The following is a 21,454-nucleotide window of genomic DNA, read 5'->3' on the forward strand; positions in this document are numbered from 1 at the left end:
AAGATGTCCTTTGACCCTGTGGTTCCCAACCTGGGGGTCGGGACCCCTACTATGGGTGGCCAAAGCTTCATGGAGGAGGGTCGTGAGGCCTTCTTGATTTTAAGGCGTGTACGAAAACTTAAAAAAAATATACAGTAGGCCTATATCTCAGCATCTGGTTCACTTCTGGGAAGAAAAGTAAATGTGAAGTAAAGTATTATTAGTAATTGTTTGGTAAATTGTCTAACAGAATAATGACCAAGCATCAGGGACAAGAAAACACTGAATTTGCCAAAAAAGAAACCTATTAAGTGTGTATGATTGTTAAAAAATTATATATAATACATAATACAGACAGAGATTTGTATAAAGAATTCCCTAAAATATGTTACTTAATCCAGGAGTGATAAGTTTAAATCCTAGAAAATGGGTCCCTTCAGGAAAAACTGTACAGAGGAATAAAGAAAAAATAAAGATTGGTGTAGAGAGTGGAGATTATTTGTTAAATTATCCAGACAAGGGTATCTGGAACAGATTCTTCATCAACTGTAATCAATATCCCAATAATTGAGTGCAGAGACTTTATAAAGCTTACCCGACCCTCAGCTGCCGTCACAAACACAGGGCCAATCAGCGCGCACCCCAAGTGGCCCGCCAGCCAATCAAATCAATATACGCCATCGCACGGACTCAGCCCATCGTCCAATCAACAGTGGCGCTACTTGCGGGCCACAATCCCTCTTCAACCTTCTGCTTTCCGGAGGGGCACCTTCAACCAGCTCCGCGGTGCACCGGCAGCGGCTTCCTGAGTCGTAAAGAATAAGTGGAAATAACACTTTTACACAGACACAATGTCCTTCCTGTCGGTCAGCAGGCTAGCACCCAAACTGCTCAATTCCAAGGTAAGAGGACTTTAAAAATATAAAATAAAACCCGGCCTCGATTTCCACTTTATCAAAAGCTGTTGGGAGGTTAGCTCCTGGAGGCTAACGACGTAACGGCAAGCGTTGGCCTTGTATGTCACAATGTGGAGGTGCTAGCGTGGCGAGGTATTTTTTAAAATGTTAAAATAGGAGGTTTTTATTTATTTTTTTCTCCGCTTTACTTACTTAAACGTTGTTTTGTGTGTGTGTGAACTTGTGTCATGTTGGCTCGCTAACGTTAGCATGGCAGCCGTGGGTGTCTGTGTTGGCCTTGTATTGTCACCGAGTCTGTAACCAGGAGAGACTGGACCGTGAGCCTGTGTCGTTTCTTTTAGTATTTCTAATGAGGAATTAGTTTTTATTTTGATAGGTTACAAGCGCCGTATTCGCTCGTAAACTCTTCCCCCTCTTAACTTTGCGTTTCTTCACCACCTCCGTTGACCTTCACGTTAAGATTTCAGCCCATTATCTGACTGCACCTCATTTAACGAGGTCCTGAAGATGTTTTTGCATGTGCAAAAAGTTGCATAACCCTGTGTCAGCGAGTCTTTTAGGGTGGATTCAGCCATCCAGCAGCAGTGTTAACACATGTAATCTCAGATGAATCATCTTAGCGTGATTGGAAATTATTATAAAATGGGGGGAATTGCTTTAATAGTTAACTCAGTATGTCATAATTCCCCCACCTGAAGGCTGCACCTGAAACACTGCCAGTGATTAAGTAAAATGCCCTCTGTGCTGACTGTAACCTTCCTTCCAGTCACCCTAACCTACTGTCTTACTCCACTGACCTCCCAGCACAGACTACTCACACTTAATGAGCCCTCATATCAACTTGTGTCACCCACAGCTGAAGAACTTCTAGTACTACCAACTTAATGCCCCCCTGAACCCAACCCCATCTGTGAACTCTATACAGACTGACAGACTGGGAGCTATCATGTTCCTGTTATCAGTCCTGTAATATCAGTTGTAATCTTTGCTCAGGAAAGTAATTAGTAAGCAGTTTTCTTTGTCATTGCATATCATTTTTTTGACCATAAAATCTTTTTGCCTCTGGACTATGACTTAAAATCATGTGATTGAGAGCAAGGACAGAATACATGTGGTGTTCTTATAATAGTTTATTCAGATAGTTTTTGTGTTTGTGTCGTGTTAATGGTTGATTTTTAGAATAAATGTAGAGTTTCTTACATGTAGCAGTCACTAAATGACACACAAATGACTGTTTGCCAACAGCAAAGTTGCTTTCTCAAGCCAGGTAGTTTTAGTTTATTTAAGAGAATGTTTAGTCGGTGATAAATCAATTATTTATTTGTTGGTTTCTTTATCACACACTCTGATTTGACTCATATACCCTTTTGTCCAGTGCAGTTGGTTTAACCTTTCTCCCAGGCAGGAAGCTGGGAGTGACTGAGTGAAACTGGCGCTCTATATTTAAGACCCTGAGCTGTTACATAATCTCTCACTCAGCTGTGTAGTGTGTGTGTGTGTGTGTGGTGACGCAAGATCCTACCTTTTGTTTCTGTGAGCCTTGTCACTCCTTTATCCACCCTCACCAGTTGTGTTTGTGGGGAGGGGATCCCATTGGGAGCAGAGCCAGCTGTCCCCAGACTCCTCCCTCTCCCATTGATAATTTTAATAAGCTGACAGAGTAGTCCTGTTTCAGCTGTGAGAAGCACCAGGCTCGACTTCTCACTACTGTCACTGAGCTTCCAACAAGATTACTAGCCTCCAAACACTTTCATAACCAGGGCCGGTAGTTTTTTAAATCTCTCCTACGTCCCTTGGTCTTGTTCCAACAACAGTCCAAGGCTTAAGAACCCAAGCGCCATTAATTATAGAGAAGGTTTGGTTCCTCATGTCATGCGTAATTTTCTTTTCCATCACTCAGCTTATCTGGGCAAATACGTACCAACTTGTAAGGATCTCCTTGCAAAAACCACCTGAATATTTCTAGACTTATCTCAATCAGCAAAACATTAAATACTGCTTATATATATTATATTAATGCTTATAAAAATGCACTTTATTTACTGTTTATTTATTTTTTTGCGAGTCACATTGCAGCATATTAATACTAGGGTCTAAGTCCATTATTATAGGAGACCTCCAGTTACAATACAAAAACACTCACAATCCTTTCATGTCTTTATTCACTGTGCAATCTATTGCCCATGTGCAACTGCTGCTGCTAATATTTGTTATCTTTTGTTGTGGATTCTTACTGTTTTTTCTCTCTTACATAGTGTTTTCATTTATTATTTCCCTACTCTTAGTATTTAGCAGCCTTATTAAGCAGTGGACAACATTTCCAAACATCACATGTTCAATCAACTAGCATGAAATTCAAGAATTGTGAAATAGTTAAGATGACTGAAAAAATACAGGGTCACTTTGAGTAAGGAACAAATCCTGTATGTTTATTGTTTGACACCAACATAAAAGAGTGATGGAAAACTGGAAACCACATGAATCAATCCTACATATTGACATTGTAGACTGGTGACTGTGAAATGCGTCATTGTATGACTCTGAATATCTTCACTTCATTAGCAATCAGCCTTGAGTTTGTAAATGTCTTAGTCCTCAGTCACCATTAGTTACTCTTACAGTCGTTTGTAGTGATCTGTCCAGTTCAGTTATGCAGAGGGAAGAAAAGAAGTGCTTGTCAATATAAGGAAGGAGGGATTAATAATTTAGATCCTGGATTAATTACTAGCATTAAGGCCTCGCAGGATACCAGGCCAACAGCAACGCAAATATATATATATATATATATATATATATTTTTAAATGGCATTAAATCCATTCTTTAGGAAATCAATATGCCTGCAGGTGTATATGTACACCGCTGTTCTGAAATGTGGCAACCTCTGTGTCGTTGTTACTCTTGGATGGGAGTGCCACTGCTTTCTGAGTCCCTTTTTAAATTATTGCAGAGCACGAGTGCATGACCGTTGTATTAACAACATAAACTGACATTAAATACTTAGTAGTAGTATTTAAGTAAAAAACAAATAGTCACAAATTGTTATGTGCCATAGGGGGTTTGCCCTGTTTGGAGATAGTTAGTTGTGAGTTATAAAGTTATAACTGGTAGTAAGAAGGGTTAATACATCTCACCTGTCAGTACACTTTACACAGCTTGCCCTGGTAAAACAATATTGCTACCTGTTGAAGAGTTACAGTTGTTTCAGCTATGGCAGTATATGTAAAATTCATATTATACATGATATTGGCCAGTACTACTTAAAGTTGAATGATTTCAAGTCTGTCTTTGTTTACTCCTTTCAACAACTGAACTGGAGATTTCTATATATAATGTGGTCTTAAGCTAAGAGGAAGGAAGTCTGTTATTGTCCATAATATTTTAAGATATTTATAGATAATATTTTAATTTTAAGTTCCTCATGTCAGGCCTTTTTTTTTTTTTTTTAAATTTAGCTTTGTGGTTGTGAATTATAGTAATACTTATAATTGTATTCTTTCTTTGTCTATTCTACAGAATGCCACCTACTTCCTCGTGGCTGCCAGAAATGCCAGCGCATCAACAACAGTAAGTACACTACAAACAGTCCCTTTACTTCCTGCATTGTTATTAATCTGTAGCTTAAATGTATACTGTGTAACATTTTTGCATTTAAATGTTTAAAACCGACTAGACCTGCTGTACATTTTGTTGAGTTGTGTACTTATTATACCAAATGTTTCCAACAAAAAATCCTAGAGAAATCTGTAATTATGTTTTTTACTTGCCTCTAGTTATCTACGTCTTTTGTTTTTTTTCTATATTATATGTTTAAGTGGTAGTCTGTGTGCTTGGAGTTGTTTGATCTAGATGTTTGATCAAGGGCATGACTGATTAAATGTTGTGTTTTTACAGAATCTGAAGGATGTTCTGGCAGACCTTATCCCTAAAGAACAGACCAGGATCAAGAACTTTAAACAACAGTATGGCAAAACCAACATAGGACAGGTTACTGTTGACATGGTGAGTGACTTCTTGGGATGTTATGACCAAATAAAGGGTATGTGTCAAGGGATCCAAATAAAATCAGAAATACAAACCAATAAGAAACAAAGCCAGATTCTTTTAATAAATTCTTTAGGAAGGAGCATGAAGCCATCAACCATGTCGTAGATGAGACGTGGCATATTGGCTTCACCTAATCTGTCTGGGCCTGTCGAGCCTTATTTACTGTGTCGGGTGTCACTGTTCGGTCATGTCCCTCAGAGGTCACAATATGAAGCTGCACTGATACCCGCCAGTGGAGGCGTTTTTTAGCTGAGTCACTCAAACATCTACTGTACACTGCCAACTCGCACAGCTCCCATATACACTCACGCACACACACCAGTCCAACAACTGCATCGTCCTCCTCTGTTTATCACGCATTTCACTTCTGACCTCTCGCTACTTGCCTTTGGGTTTTTTAGAAAAAAGAATTTGGGTCTTGACAAGAGTCTGTTTCACTTTAACAACAAGAAGTAAGCATTCAGCTGATGTTATGTACGTCTATTTATTGTTATTTTCTAATTCCAGTGCATAATGTTACACACTTAACGTTGAATTGGATTTAGGTTATTTCTTCCCGTCTTTGTAAAATACATGGCAGCAATTGATAACCAAGATTAGCAATTGTTCTGCTCCACTCAGAGCAGTCAGTAGATTTTGGCTTTACATAACTGTTATATTTACAACTGTATATATCGTCTTAATAAGACAGTTTTCAATATGTAATGTCTTTATATGCTTGTTGTTTTCATCCACAGGTCTATGGAGGTATGAGGGGAATGAAGGGTCTGGTGTATGAGACCTCCGTGTTGGATCCTGATGAGGTCAGTATGGCTCATGAGTGGCACAAAGCATTATGATTCTTACAGTGGCTTTATAGTTTGAACACCCTTTGCCTGTATGAGATTAGCCTGCCTCAAAGGCACTTAACCTTGATTGCTTTCTTACTGAAGCAGCCTTTAGTGGCAGAGTGGAATTGCTGTTATCTATCTTTTTTTAGCAGGCCACCACATGTAATGAGATATTGAATCATCAAAATTCAGTGGTTAGACTTGGAGCTCATGTTGGCAGCTTGCCAGCACTCACTTGATGGGCCATTTCAGGATAAGTTGAATATGTATAATCACCTTTGCATCTCTTGTTCTCTCTGTTGATACACAGGGTATCCGTTTCCGGGGCTACAGCATTCCAGAGTGTCAGAAGTTGCTGCCTAAAGCTCCAGGAGGTGAGGAGCCGCTGCCCGAGGGTCTCTTTTGGCTGTTGGTCACAGGACAGGTGCCCACTGAGGAGCAGGTGAGTGGAACAGGAGCGCTGAAGCTACAAAGAATACAATAGAGCTATAATGAGGGAGCTGCAGCTGTTCATTCTCTACATCCATCTGTCAGTGCATCTCAAACGCTGCTCGTCAGATTTTGACAGGATGTCCCTTCGCTGTTTCAGCATTTTCAAAATTAAATATGCAGATTAATGATTAGTTAAAAGAGGAACTCCATAATATATGAGGGATAACATGATTACTAGAGCCCTACCAATACCATTTATAGTGACGTTTTGAGCTAGAAAATAGATCTATTGTTCACAAATTTTGCACCAGTATGAATATCTAAAGGAACTCAATAGGCTGCTTTCTTGAACATATAACTTTATAATATTTAAGTCAAATATTCTTCAACATGTTGAATAATTTAATCTTTATTGTGTCAACCAATTCTTGCTGACATTGCTAAGACCTGTATTGTAAATAGTATTGTACATTGCAGTGCACCCTGCTGCACAGACTTTGCAGTTACAGCACTATATTACCACAAGCATTTTTTTCCTGCATTGTATATGTATTCCATATTATATAACATATACACAGATACCGATATAATACCAGCTGTTTGCGATTCGACACTATCAGCTGATAGTATCGTCTGGGCTCTAATGATGATTATTGACTTGTTATAAACATGGGAAAGGTGATCAAAAGATGTTTGGCTGGTCTTACAACAGTCTTATATAAGGTAGAAATTTTGTATAAATGGGAAACGAGGAAGTTTGTGACCTAAATAGGCATTTTATTGCTGATGGCTATCTCCTGAATAGGTGAAATGAGGATAAAGTGACTGATAAGCTTTCTCCTTTTAGCTGAATCTTTTCACTGAAGAAATAGCTTTCACCTCTTTGCCCTTTGTTCTTTGATATGATCTGCAATTGACTCAGAGAAGTCAGCTACTGTAGCTAAGGACGTTAGTTAAATAATCCCCCCCCCCTCCGTAAAATAAACCAAACATTGTACTTGAACAGCTTAGGCTCTTTCTTGACGGTGTGGTTGTGTATAGTCATGTTTGGTGGAAAAGTACGGTTACAACTAAATCTGTGTATGTTTGCCTGTTGCACACATTGTCAAAAACATATAAACATGACATGGAAAGAACACGAAAGTGAATATCTCCGGTCACCCGCTTATATTGTGTGCTCCTGTTTCTTCAGGTGAACTGGGTGTCCAAAGAGTGGGCAAAGAGAGCAGCACTTCCCTCTCACGTTGTCACCATGTTGGATAACTTCCCCACAAACCTACACCCCATGTCTCAGTTCAGTGCTGCCATCACAGCTCTGAACAGTGAGAGCAGCTTTGCACGGGCCTACTCTGAGGGTGTCCACAAGACCAAGTACTGGGAGGTGAGTTCACATCTGGACACACAGAAAACACATCTGAAAACACATCTGAAAACACATCTGAAAACAGGCTGGTGACTTGGCACTAGAGTGGAAATGTTTGTCCAAATTAAAATATCTTGAATTGGTTGGATTGAATTTGGTACGGATATTCATGGTCCTAAGATGATGAATCCACAGTGTTTTTTTCAGTTGTGTAAAGAGTGTTACAGCCTCACAGGGCTGTTAGCATGGCTGTTGACTTTTGGTCTGGTTCCATGCCCTTTTTCCAAATCCTTTTTACATTGGTTCTCCTAGTTTGTCTATGAGGACTCCATGGACTTGATTGCCAAGCTGCCCTGCATTGCTGCAAAGATCTACCGCAACCTGTATCGCGAAGGCAGCAGTATCGGAGCCATCGACTCCAACCTGGACTGGTCCCACAACTTCTCCAACATGCTGGGCTACAGTGATGCCCAATTCACTGAGCTAATGAGGCTCTACCTCACCATCCACAGGTGCAACTTGAACACATACCTTTTTTTAGATTATAAACTAGCTTTGAAGTGGGGTTCTCAGCATTTTGAGGATTTATGCTCCACTTATGCTTCAAGTCACACTTGGATCAAAGTCATGCAATTTTAATGTAAATTAAATGTTGAGCTTGAAGCAAAACTCAGATGAAGTGTTTTCACAAAGATTCACAGTTTAAAGTGGTATCCAATTTAAATTGTGAATCTGTTTCTGTGCCCAAGGGCTAAGATAATACTGGTTTTATTCATTGAATTTAAGAATACTTATTTCTAACATCTATATCAAACGATATATCAAAACATAAGCTGTATAAAGCGCATATATATAGATATCTATATATATATATATATATCCAGAATTGCGCAAGTCATCAGTTTAACCAAAATAATTGTCCACTATTAGGCTTATATAACACTTGATACTAAAATATGCAGCGTAATGTTACTGAAGGAACCCTCTTGTTGCAAAAGGTCTGTCATCTCCAGAGCGCCAGACCTAACATCTGGATTTAGAACATTAAACATTTAATGTGAGATTATTTACTGAACATTATCAATTCAGGGCACCTTACATGATGATAAAGGTACATTCGTCTGAATTGTTTAGCCACGCCATGTACGAGCTTGTCAAAGTTCCCAGGAGATTCCTCATTATTGCAGTGTGTGATGCAACTTCTGCTGTTCAAACAGTCCTGCTAGCCTGAATTGGCTGCTACCCACAATCTGTGGTTTGTGTAGGCATCAAACCAGTGCCACAAGCAGAACATGTGCTATCAAAGTGACCCAATATCAGAGTGCTGGTGAATATAGTTATTATTTATTACACACAGGGTAAGTAAATGCAGGGCATGACCAACTTTATCCCCAAGGAGTAAATGTGCTCCTAAATAAAAACATTTAGGAACACAGTGAAAAGTACCAGGTACTTTAGTGGAGTTGGGCAGGTGGGAGTGGGCTGCTGCCACCACAGCCAGAAGACCAACAGGCATGTACTAAAAATTACAATACATGGGCTCATTACGGTTTGGTTCATATTGTTCATAACAATTAGCCTAAGGAGCATACTATGGCTAAAACATTTAGTCACTTTTCTGCAAGTTAATGCTTGTTCAACAGCTCTTTTGATGAATTACTCTCTACTGGCTTTTTAGTTGTGAAAGCTTTACTTGCACGCAGGTAACAAGCATAGTTGTTGTGAACTTGAGTAATATCATTCGCTTCAACTGGGTTTTACATTCTCACACAACTTCTCTGCAGCTGTGTGTGTGTGTGTGTGCAGGGTAAAGGAGCTAAGCCTCGCCCTCATGCACCGACACACAGAGGAGAGGAAAGGCTGCATGCGTGATAAGAAATTACACCAAAACTATATTTACAGATTTCTTGAAGCACCAATGAAAAAACCAACCTTAAAAATATTTGACGCATGAATAATTTGGAACTGGTCAGGAGCACCGGTGCGCCCAAATCAATTTCAGTGTAGGGAAGGCCATTTTTTATGTTTTGAATTATAACTGTTTTTGTTGGGGTTTTTTTGTAATGTTACAGTGACCATGAAGGTGGCAACGTCAGTGCCCACACCAGCCACTTGGTGGGTAGTGCCCTGTCTGACCCCTACCTGTCCTTCAGTGCTGCCATGAATGGTCTGGCTGGTCCTCTGCATGGCCTGGCCAATCAGGTTTGTGCCAAGAAAACTATTATTTCCACTGTATTTTCACATATAGATCAGATGCAATTTTGTAGGCTTCAAAAGTTGGTGTACGGCAGTGTTTATTTCATCCCTAAAGTAGTCTCACAATAAGCCTTTTTCTCAGACATTTTGACATATCACAGCAGGAAAGGTACAGGTATAATACATTTGATAATGGTTTGAATTATATTAAGCTGCTTCAGTTTCAGGGTCCCAGTATTGTGCCTGCTGGCTCACTGTCACGCTGCCATGGCTATCTGGGACACTTAAACAAAATGGAGCCATTGTTATTAGTAACACCTGTGTTTTTCTTACTGTGACAAGTCAAAATGTCTGCTGTGTGTCCTATTGAAACTATTTCTTGTCAGCTCTTTCCACACGTGACAGTTTAGGGTTGAGTTTTATTTTTCTCCTCACTTGGTGGTGCACAGCAGGTGAACAGCAGAGAGGATAATAATAACACATAGGAAGAGTTTTAAGTTCTCACACAGGCTGCCTCAGTGTTGAATTGTAACTTATTTTTTAAGTTAATTAATCTCAATCTTAATCAAAATTCCCCAAACCCCCTCAAATAAGTTCTGCCATCAGTTTTATTATTAGATAATTAGTCAATCTGATAGTGCCCCGATCCGAAGATGACAGGTTTTGTTCTCATTTACTTCCTAGTCGTTTTTTTTTCAAACATGATGCTGACATTTAAAATTCCCAGAACACATACAGAGTGTATGTGTGAACTGGTTTCTGCTACATTCCCCCTGCTGTGGTATTTTTACTGTTTACACTGTACACACCAATCTTGAAATTCACAGTTTTAACTCATTAGTGTGTGTTTTCTTCTGCGTCTCACAGGAGGTGCTGGTGTGGCTGACTGCCCTGCAGAAGGAGATGGGTGGAGAAGTTTCTGATGACTTAATGAGGGATTACATCTGGAACACACTTAAATCTGGCAGGGTAAGGACACACAACCTACACTACTAATTCTCATCATCATTATGAACTCATTTTTTTTTTCAGATAACCTGTCATCCATTGTTTTTTTTTTGGGGACGACCTTACTCAATTAGGAAGTAATTTATCTGTCACAAGGACTCTGCCTTTTGACAGCTTGAGATTGCAATATAAAATTTTAAATAAAATGACATAGCCTGGGTATTTTCTTTTTAATGAGCACTTAAATGTTCTAAAAAAATGCTATGCAAAGATTGGTAGGTTGTACGGGTTAAAAAGTTGAGAAAAATACCTCAACTCTCTCTTCTCTCTTTATAGGTTGTGCCAGGCTATGGCCATGCTGTCCTGAGGAAGACTGACCCCCGTTACACCTGCCAGCGTGAGTTTGCCCTGAAGCACCTGCCCAACGACCCCATGTTCAAGTTGGTTGCCCAGCTTTATAAGATTGTGCCCAACGTGCTCCTGGAGCAGGGCAAGGCCAAGAACCCCTGGCCCAATGTCGATGCCCACAGCGGAGTGCTGCTGCAGGTAAGACATGCATGATGGCATATAATCCTACGCTTGTCATGTTATGGTTGCAAATACAGATTCTGATCCGTGTCTGTTTTCCCTGTCTGTGCAGTATTATGGAATGACTGAAATGAATTACTACACTGTGCTGTTCGGTGTGTCCCGAGCTCTCGGCGTGCTCGCTCAGCTGGTGTGGAGTAGAGCCCTCGGCTTCCCCTTGGAGCGCCCCAAGTCCATGAGCACAGATGGACTGATGAAACTGGTGGGAGTCAAGTCAGGCTGAAGAACCACCTGAAATGAGCTGGGGGTTAGTGTGAAGGGTGGGAGGAGGTGGAAATATCAAAAAACCAGACATAAATTGACCCCCTGTCATTTCCAACCCCAGGGATTCAATGGGATTCAAAGAGACAGTACTCTTTTAATGTCATTTCACGAAAGAAGGGCCTTTTTAAATCGTCACACCATTAGTGTTGAAGTGTGTTTAGGTAACCACTGACAGGTTTTCCTATCATGTCTCCATATTTGGAACATGAGCGGTAAAAACTTCAGACACACATACATGTTAACCCATAGTAGGCTCAAACTATGTACCATTAGAAGTCTGCTAGCATTGCTAAGATTTTCCCCTGTGCAGTGCCTGCGTGTTTTTCATTGGGCACAAGGTCTGAACTATGAATAGGCAGTGGCATCCAAAGGGAATTGTGGGAGTGAATTACTTCCTTCATATTTCTTTAAATATCTAAAGTTAAATACCCGTCTCAAGCTTTCCTGCTTTTGGCTAATGCAGTGATTTGTTTTAGAGGATATCCGCAAGCAAAATACCTTTTTTCTCCAATCAAGACTGTCAACTTAGTTTCTTCTATGCAATGTTCCCAGATGTCATCCCACCCAGTCTATCCATGCGTTTCACTCCCATTTATGAACACTCCAGTTTTAGAAAAAAAAAAAAAAAAGGTCCTTACAAGTAAAATGAACAAACTGTTCAAGATACACATTCACAAACATGAAAATCAGTTAAAAGATACTGCCCCTTTAAATCTTTGGTGTCCCCTTTTTCTCCAACTTATAGGTTTTTTCTTTTTAATGATGACCTGTATTCCCTCTATGATCAAAATAACTGTCTTGTGGATATAGAAATTATTTTCCTCAGCTTTTTTTCTGTTAACATGCTTTCCTATTTTTAATGTGTGTCTCTGCTCAAAGGGTCTTCAGAATGGTAGTGAACCAAGAAATAATGTACAGTAACAGTAATGATAAGATTTGAGCGAAGGGTGTTGTAATTGGCAGCCTGTAGTAAATCCTTAAGAGCAAGCTTGAATGAAACGTGGGATGGGGGGGCTTTGTATTTGTTAAAGTCCTGTCTTATTTGAGTGTATGTTTGTTACTTTATCCCCACAGGAGAGCGCTTTAAACATCAACTACTCCAAAATGAGCACTTGCTTGATTGGATTTCCTAATTTGTAGCAGTAGAACCCTCCCAGGTTGATTGTGTCCCTTTTTACAGGTTTCTTTTTTTGGTGTTGAATATGTATAAAACTAATAATCTTTGGGTTCTCATTTTGTGGTTTTATTTATACTTTGTGTACATAGGTATATATATGTATAGCTTGAATGTATGAGCTCTGTGCGATCACTTGCTTGTAATAACCACAATGATTACCATAGTTTACCAACTGTAGTAGTGTTCAGTCCCACTGGTCACTGTGAAATTCTAACAACGAACAAAAAGAAAGGCCGCAGCTATCTTGTATATACACGATTTCTCGCCTAGCTTTGTGGGCTTTAGCCGGTGCTGTTTTTCAGGTGTTTCACTTGAATGTTTCAAGCTTGCTCTTAAGTTCTGGGTTTGTCAACACTCCATTTTTGTGTGGTTGAAAAGCTCATGCATCTTTTATATTATTTTTTTTTTTTCAAACTACTCTTGCCGCGCTACTAGTAGTAGTTCACTCATATGTTTGAATCTCTACGCTCTGCTACCACCTTCCTTCTGGCTTCATCAGGTGTGTTTGTGTTTTATTGTAGTGTTCTTTCGTGCGGGTGGTTCAAGAGACGTGGTTATTTTGATCTTAGAGGAGCATTAACAGTTGTACATGTTAACTGGGAGAATTCATGGCAGGTGGATTCATCAGAGAAACACTTGGGGGATGGGGGCTGGCTGGGTCAAATGGGCAAGAAAAAGCTTTGAAGAGCGAATATTGGAAAACCTAACAAAAAATGAAAAATAATAAAGGTTTTTATTAACACTTTGTTGGTCTCATTTTGTTAATGGTATATAAAGGTACATGTAAAATAAAGAAGGTAACGTTTCCATCATTGTTAAGAGGATATTCTTATTATCTGGTGTTGTATAAATAATGAAATGCAGAGCTGAATACACAACCACTGAAGGTCACGGTCATGTGCGCTCAGCTGACCGATGATTTGTTAAGAATTTCTGTCACGACTGTAATGTGAGGATGACATTACAACACAGAAAAACACGTCAGTGTACTCTGTCAGGGAGCAAAAGTCTCACTCCGTCAACCTGGAGTCACTTTTGTTGAGACGTACGACGAGAAGCAAATTGAATTTTGGAAACGAGTTTTTGAATGTGAGACAAAATCATTATTTCTAATGGTCTCATTCTCCAGGGCTCCTGTTGCAGGGCTACAATAAATTACATTTGCCATAATATTTAGTTTTATATCTTCCCCTGTGACAATATGTTTGACGAGCCCTTGCTTTAATGTAATACATACAATTGACGCGATAAAGAAAGAAGATAGGTCCAAATGCCCACCTCTACTATGTGCTGTTATTAATAACTGGCCCACATACCATCAACCCACTCTAGTTTCTTCCTGGTCAGCTGCCTTTTGAAGAGCTACATCCACTCTCTGTCCCTGAACCCAAACAGACTCTGCCTGTGTGGTTTCGCTGCGACAAAGCTTCATCTAAATGAACCTTGAAGGATTCATTTCTGCAATCAGATCACTCTAAACATGTAGAGAAAGGAATGAGACTTGTAAATGACTTGGTGCACACAAAGAAATTCATTCCACCTGCTTTTTTTTTTTTTAATTTAAATAAAGCTCTGAAATACACCCACAGTATTTACAAAGATACATTTTAGCTTGCAACAAAAGTGAACTGCAAAATAATATATTGTATTGTAGCAACTCTTCAGTCAGTGATAGTGTCACCGTCCTTATGTACATACAACCACTATTAGACCAAGGGTCATCCTGCAATCTGACAATTTATGTGCAAATATACTACAGGGTTGAAGGGCTAAGATGATCATCTAATACTCTTTAGATATTTCTTGGGTTTATACTGTCTGATACTAGTTATCATCTGGTTCTGATTAAAATAATGCTTTTAATTTACATTACAATACTGCCACCTACTATAATAAAGCTTGGCATGAGATCTGTATCAAAGATATTGAAAATAAAACATCCAGCAAAAGAAATAAAAGATGACACAATATAAACAACATGTCTGAGTTCCATATGGTAAAAAATAGACTTAACCTATTTCATTGCTTAAGGATATAGCACTCAGAAATGGCATTTAACAATCTTTTAATAAGTTAGATTTTCTACGTAACAGTGATTCACAGACCAATTTTGCTTCAATACACATTCTTCATGCATTGATGTGCTTTAATTTCCAGTCATCTTACCAACAGCCCCAAAAACAGCTTTAAAAACACTATTTTCTTTTATTGGATTATGAGACTTGGAGCACATGGACATAATGAACTGGAAGGCCAGGACTTCTTCCATTGGCGTGTGGCAACTTGACCATATCAGTCACCTCTCAAATGGTAAGAACAATCAATTGACTTTATGAGCACTTTATTCTGGGAAAAGAGCCAATGGGCTACTTAGATATGAAATATAAATCCCAACTAAATGTAGTCACGCCCTAACAATGCAACACTAAACACTAGGAAATGTTGAGTAGACTGTATTTGCCTTTGTTAATTACATTCATGCATGATAATGGATATAAATAAAAAGCTAAAACATCAACAAAATATAAGCATGAAACCCAAAGACAATGATAACATTGATAATGTTTTATTCTACAGCCCAGCATTGTATGTTATACTCACAATGTAAAGAGGAGTAACATCCTCCTGGTGACCTTCAGAAGATGGACCATAAAATACAAAAAGCAGAGTAGGGAAACTTTTACATAACCTGTTACAATTTGCTTATTTGCATTATTATTAATACGTGTCCCATGATTTAAAGCAGACCATTTAGTGATCATCTGAAACTATATTTTCATTAAATATAAATATACAGAACATCCTGTATGATCTGTGACATTCTTGTTGTAAGTATTTCACAGTATTCTCTGGCCTGGCCGTGGAGTCATTCAGGTGCTCCGTTTGTGCAAAGTTAAGAGTACTTCTGTTAATCTTGGGATAGTTACAAGCGCTGGGCTGTAAAATAAGGCATTATTATAATTGGCAGGCCAGGTGTCGGTGTCCAAAAACACAATCCTCACAGCACAACAACAGCCAAGTTAAAAGATACATTTCCCAAACCTCAAAGCCAATTGAGGGCACAGCTGACTAAATAAGAAATTACCCTTTTCCCCCCCTTTTGCAAACTCTCTTGACATCCCAGACATGGCACATTTAATCTGAACCCCAATAAAACTAATAAAAATGTGCATATAACCACTGATGGATAAATTAAAAAGGATGAAATAAGTTATCGTTTTGCACCAAGTTCACTACTATATGTCAAACGATATAATAAACTTCCATTTGAAATAAATGTGAATAATAAAAGTAAAGGCAAAGAACAAGCTTTCCTAATACAGTATTATCAGCTGATCAAAGTGATGATGGTAACTGGTGAACTAAAAAACTGGACACACTGTGACTCGCGAACGTGTCCGTTTGGCAAACGACCTTCAGGTCACAGTCAAACTATAAGATCCCAGTTAAAAATTTTGTTGAGTGTCACTGTGCTGTTTGTTTAAAATAATAGTCGACTCTCTACCATTGGTGACATAATGTTGCAATGGTTTACTGTTTGTTTACATAAATACAGCTTGTAACTGCCATGGAGCAAGAGCAATGGTGAGGTCCTTCTGCTAAACAAGGATCCCTTCAAGTTGGAGGTAGACAGAAAGTGGACAGACGTAACACAAGGAGGAGGAGGAGGAGGAGGAGGAGGAGATTAGCGAGAACCTGTTGAGGCAGCAATTCCAACATAATGCTTACAGGAGTCGGCTGTGAAACATCTTCAGGAGCCATGATGGCGATGGAGACTTGACGTGATGGGTGACTAAGCAGCATCATGCAGGTTCGTGTGGATAAAGGAAATAAAAGGTTGGTATGATTTAAGGCCGGATGAGGACAAATACGGGTGTTGAGATCACGTCTGATGCACCTCGTGAAACATCAGCTCTCGTGGGATGCGAGTCTCTGGACCGTAGAGCTTACAGGCTCGCCGCTCAAACGCGGCGACATTCTGCTTTACAACCTCATCGAAGAACATGGTGGCTAACTGGGAGTGCAGCAAAGAGCGGAACTCAAAGGATATCTGTTAAAGATACAAACATAATAATCTCTTTAGTGTATGCCAGAGAGCAGGTTAGTCCTCAAAATATGGCAACTATAGAAAGTGGACAGACATTTTGGAAAATACACTTATTGCATTCTTGTTAAGGGTTAGATGAGAGCACAGTTCTTGCGTCTGTACCATAAATACGACCGAAGAGTGGACACGGGGAAACAGCTTGCCTGGTTCTATCTTCAGGTAACAAAAGTTACATGTAGAACTATTTCTTGGCTCGGCAGTGACTCACTGGTGTGTCATCATCTTAGAGCAGCGACTCCAGGAAGTCACTGCTTGAGGAAAAGATAGAATCCCACACATAACCACTCGTAAAAGCCTCAACTTCTTGTTTCTACACTTTGTTCGCTAGCCGTTTCCCCCGACTTCCAGTATCTATACATACATTTATACAGTTAAGCCAACTGAAGCTTTACAATTACTGTAGAGACTTGACAGCTTCTCATCTAACTCTCTGCAAGAAAGCTAATAAGCCTTTTCCTATTTACTTTACTATTTGAACACACTTCTGATAAAACAGAACATTTTAGCTTTGTGTTGCTCATAAAGGTTTGTTTGAGTGTGGAACAGGCTCATTCTGAGAAATAAAAAAATAAAAACACCCACTACAAGCAGTTCTCTAGCCCATTAAGGTTTGCTGAACCACAATGAAGAAGTTGCCGCAATAGAAACTTTCTTGGTCGAGTGACACAAAGCCAAAAGGGAATTTTGTGCTTTACCAGAAGTGTTTTCAAACTATTTTTCAAGAAAGAAAAAAAAGACTTCAAGGATGAAGACTAACTTGTTGGTTTCGTAAATGTACTTCCAGTTAACTGTAGCACACAGTCACTTCCCTGAGCTTTTCTATGGGACCTGCCAGAAATGTACTCACTGTGTGAGGCAAAGTTTTCCCCAATATGTTGAACTATTCCTTTTATCAAGGAAATTACAAAAAGAAAAAGTATGAAGAGGGTCTAATACACGGTCAATAAATCACCACAAGAAGCGAGGTGCAGGCTACTTACAGAAAAGTCTACCGTGCAGGTGCGAGGGTAACCGGGAATGCCAGGACTGAAGCGCCATATCGTCTCCAGGTGATTGAACAGCTTTCCATCTGTACACACGGCCTAAAATCCCCCCAAAAGAGAAACTCTGTGATTACAATCAGGAGCTTTGAGCAATGGGTGGCTTGTTAACATCATAAACATTATTCACTTAAACAAAAAATTAGTATTAGTGTCTCAGTAGGCTTTTCTTTTAGGTTATTTAAACTGTAGCAGTATCAAATACAATTGCCATTAAACAGATCTTCATTCACAGGACTGACAGACTCAGTGAAGCTACTGGCACTTACCTTGACTAGATGAGGCCGAACACTACTGATCATAGATGTGTATCTCTCCACAACTGGAGGGAATCCCACTTCAAGTTGGGCTTTCGAGTGGCCGGCTCTTTTCATGATGGTCTGGGACTTCTTACACCAGGGCACAAAGAGCTTGTACTCGTCCACATTGGCCACCACATCATACATCTCCTGCATAGAAAACCTACGACAGCAAGCAACGCAAGGTTATGGACTTATGGAAAAATCAACAACAACAACAACATATGACTAGCTGATACTGGAGAAAATTACCCAAGTATCCTACGCTCGGAGTACTCCTTCCTTTTGTTGGTGAGACTGATGAAGTTTCTGCTTTGAGGAACAGCCGTCATTGTGTCCCAGTCTTGAAGGCAAAGCACTCTGGGGGTTCTTGTCATCAAAATGCCACATGATGACAAGTGTCTAAAGAGGTAAGAGGAAAATGTCCTGTGAGCCCCATTCTGGAAAGAGTGCAACCTGCCACAGGCGCAGTCCACAACAACAACAACAACAACAACAACAAAAAAAAAGGCCCACAACATTCCAGTTTTCAGCTACTAAAGTCAATGAGTACACAAACAACAGCGCACCAGGAGGTAATGGAAGGTCTCTGTGTTTGTGAGTGCGCTAGTGTTTTCTGAGTTGGGCCATTTGTGCAAAAAGCAAAAAAACCTATAATGTCGCAACCAGTCAGGCTTGTTGCACCACTTAGCAATGTGTTTTCCTATAGGCAACCTGTACCTAGGTTACCAAATGTGTTTAGAAACATTCCTCATTACAGACTAGGGGGATAAGGATGGGCCGATATTGCTTTAAAATAATATCCCAATATCACAGGGTAGTACTGCTATAACATTGCTTTGCTATATTATTATTAATTGCCATAAACAACATCTATTTGGTTGTTTAGACTTCAAATGAGCTGTTACACTCTCGTCACACGATGAAGTAGTGTTGGTCACCTCACTTTTTATATCCAAACCTCTTACATACTACCTTTTTTGTAGGATTTTAGTTAGCAATGTTTGTTGACGCTGCATGTAAAGTTAGTCATTACTTTAAAAAAAAAAAAAACTATACAAATATAAGATAGCACATCCTTATCTGGGGATGCACTCATTAATCAATATACTGTCTATATCAGCTGATATAGGCATTAACAAACAATACTGACTGAATATTTTTGTGTTTTCAGTAGAATCTGTTAAATTATAATAAAACTTGTTGTGGTCTTTCAGCTGCATGATCGATAATAATTGGTAATTAACTTTAGTAACACATATTGGTGAATCCCTGACTTGTAGGCATCTGCTTACATGAATGTATTCATTATAAACAAGTCTAAACCGTGACACTAGCCACCACTAAACCCTTGCCTTAATGGAGAACCGTCACACTTCTGAGATAAAGAAAACATAAATATAAACAAACCCAGATATAAAATAAATAAAAGTGAGCTTGTAACCTTCCCGCTGCTCGACCCAAAGGTGACCCAGTCGCCCCGTACTGAAGGACTAGCCCGACTGTCATTACAAGAATAGACTCGGGTGTCTCCATGACGGGCTCACCTGATGTTTTGTCGCAAACATCCTCTCGGAGCTGCCGTACGACCCACCCGAGGGGAGCCCACCCGAGGGGAGCCCACGGCGGCGACCTGGAGAAAGTCACTGAATGTCCGCACACCCATGGGTAACCGCCGGGCACTGGCGGTGGCTGCCATCAAACCAGCCGCTCAGTTCAAGGAAGGATCCTGGGTCTAGAGGAGCTGAACCCAGTGGGTGGTCCACTTCAAACACCCTGCTTCAGTGAGGGTGTCCCAATATTACACGTAGCATTAGCCGGTTAGCAGGCTAGTTAGCTGCCTTCACTTTCAGTGCTGTCAGCGCAGCTAACGTCAACCGCTAACGTTAGCAGCTAGCAACGTTTCATAACGAGCCCGTAAAGCCGCGTTCCTCTATTTGTTTCACCCCCCAGAAATATTCACAAAGCCCCCCAAAAAAAAAAAAAAACGTCCTACAATAACAATTATTTAGACTACTTTTGGTGTACAGTACTGTCAAACCCCGCAGAGCCGCGGACGACCTTCTGCTGCTGAATAAAACGCCGGTGGGACAAACTGTTCCTTTCTTCTGAGCGTCCGTTGGCCCAACGTAAAGCCAACGGCTCTGTGGTGAAGTGCTGCCGCCCACCGTGCTGGAGGTTCACGGCTACAAAATAAAAGCGTTTTTAAATGCCATTTTATTGTTTTGTTTTGAAATAAACACGCTAATGTAGTGTTTATTTCAAAATAAAACAAAATAAAAATAATAATAATAATATGGAAGGCCGTTTCAAAATAATGATTTAGTATCTCAAAGTATCTTTAGCATTTTCAGAATATTGAGAAAGTTTCTTTTTTATTAATTACTTTGAAAAACTAAGTAATTATTTCGAGATACTTAGTAAAAAATATTGAGAAAGTTTCTAAATTTGAGATACTGAGTCATTATTTTGAGAGAGTTTCTCATTATTTTGAGATACTAAGTCATTATTTTGAGAAAGTTTCTCATTATTTTGAGATACTAAGTCAAAATATCAAGAAGTTTTCATTATTTGAGATACTTGTAGAATTTTAGAAAGTTCCTTTTTTTGAGTATTCGTAAAATATCGAGAAGTCCTAAATTTGAGATACTAAGTTTTATTTTGAGAGATTCTCATTATTTTTAGATAATAAGTCAAAATATTGAGAAAGTTTCTAAATTTGAGATACTAAATCATTATTTTGAGAGAGTTTCTCATTATTTTGAGATACTTAGTAAAAATATTGAGAAAGTTTCTAAATTTGAGATACTAAGTATTATTTTGAGTCATTATTTTGAGATTTTTAAAGAGTTTCTCATTATTTTGAGATACTAAGTCAAAATATCAAGAAAGTTTCTCATTATTTCGAGATACTTAGTAAAAATATCAAGAAAGTTCCTCATTATTTTGAGATACTTAGTAAAAATATTGAGAAAGTTTCTAAATTTGAGATACTAAGTCATTATTTTGAGAGAGTTTCTCATTATTTTGAGATACTTAGTCAAAATATCGAGAAAGTTTCTAAATTTGAGATACTAAGTCATTTTTTTGAGAGAGTTTCTCATTATTTTTTGATAATAAGTCAAAATATCGAGAGTTTCTCATTATTTTGAGATACTAAGTCAAAATATCGAGAAAGTTCCTCATTATTTAGATACTTAGTAAAAATATTGAGAAAGTTTCTAAATTTGAGATACTAGTCAAAATATTGAGAAAGTTTCTAAATTTG

The 21,454-nt window shown here is 39.1% G+C and overlaps 2 protein-coding genes across 2 annotated transcripts; one reads left to right on the forward strand and one right to left on the reverse strand.

The window, feature by feature from the left end:
- Positions 1 to 712: 712 nt before the first annotated feature.
- cs (citrate synthase) lies at positions 713 to 13,484 on the forward strand. Its single transcript, XM_051425289.1, has 11 exons — positions 713 to 881; positions 4,411 to 4,461; positions 4,789 to 4,896; positions 5,679 to 5,744; positions 6,082 to 6,213; positions 7,396 to 7,584; positions 7,879 to 8,078; positions 9,639 to 9,768; positions 10,630 to 10,731; positions 11,047 to 11,256; positions 11,351 to 13,484. Exons 1-11 carry the CDS (start codon positions 831 to 833, stop codon positions 11,519 to 11,521), a joined length of 1,410 nt encoding a protein of 469 aa, XP_051281249.1. The 5' UTR covers positions 713 to 830; the 3' UTR covers positions 11,522 to 13,484.
- Positions 13,485 to 14,787: 1,303 nt separating this feature from the next.
- Positions 14,788 to 20,289, reverse strand: coq10a (coenzyme Q10A). Its single transcript, XM_051425296.1, has 5 exons — positions 19,734 to 20,289; positions 18,439 to 18,588; positions 18,157 to 18,349; positions 17,828 to 17,929; positions 14,788 to 16,790 (listed from the first exon to the last, which is right to left on the reverse strand). The coding sequence occupies exons 1-5, from the start codon at positions 19,883 to 19,885 to the stop codon at positions 16,623 to 16,625; spliced, it is 765 nt and encodes a 254-aa protein (XP_051281256.1). The 5' UTR covers positions 19,886 to 20,289; the 3' UTR covers positions 14,788 to 16,622.
- Positions 20,290 to 21,454: the final 1,165 nt, after the last annotated feature.

This window comes from Dicentrarchus labrax, unplaced genomic scaffold (genome assembly GCF_905237075.1).
Source record: "Dicentrarchus labrax unplaced genomic scaffold, dlabrax2021, whole genome shotgun sequence".
NCBI classification, from domain to species: Eukaryota; Metazoa; Chordata; class Actinopteri; family Moronidae; genus Dicentrarchus; species Dicentrarchus labrax.

What these genes read in the sequence shown, in the direction of transcription:
- cs (XM_051425289.1), top strand. Translation starts at nt 831, where the DNA reads ATGTCCTTCCTGTCGGTCAGCAGGCTAGCACCCAAACTGCTCAATTCC. An exon ending in CCGTGTTGGATCCTGATGAG is followed by an intron (nt 5,745 to 6,081) that starts GTCAGTATGGCT and finishes GTTGATACACAG; the next exon opens with GGTATCCGTTTCCGGGGCTA. An exon ending in AGGTGCCCACTGAGGAGCAG is followed by an intron (nt 6,214 to 7,395) that starts GTGAGTGGAACA and finishes CTGTTTCTTCAG; the next exon opens with GTGAACTGGGTGTCCAAAGA.
- coq10a (XM_051425296.1), bottom strand. Translation starts at nt 19,885, where the DNA reads ATGGCAGCCACCGCCAGTGCCCGGCGGTTACCCATGGGTGTGCGGACA. An exon ending in TCCGAGCGTAGGATACTTGG is followed by an intron (nt 18,350 to 18,438) that starts GTAATTTTCTCC and finishes TTGCTGTCGTAG; the next exon opens with GTTTTCTATGCAGGAGATGT. An exon ending in CCTGCACGGTAGACTTTTCT is followed by an intron (nt 16,791 to 17,827) that starts GTAAGTAGCCTG and finishes TATCTTTAACAG; the next exon opens with ATATCCTTTGAGTTCCGCTC.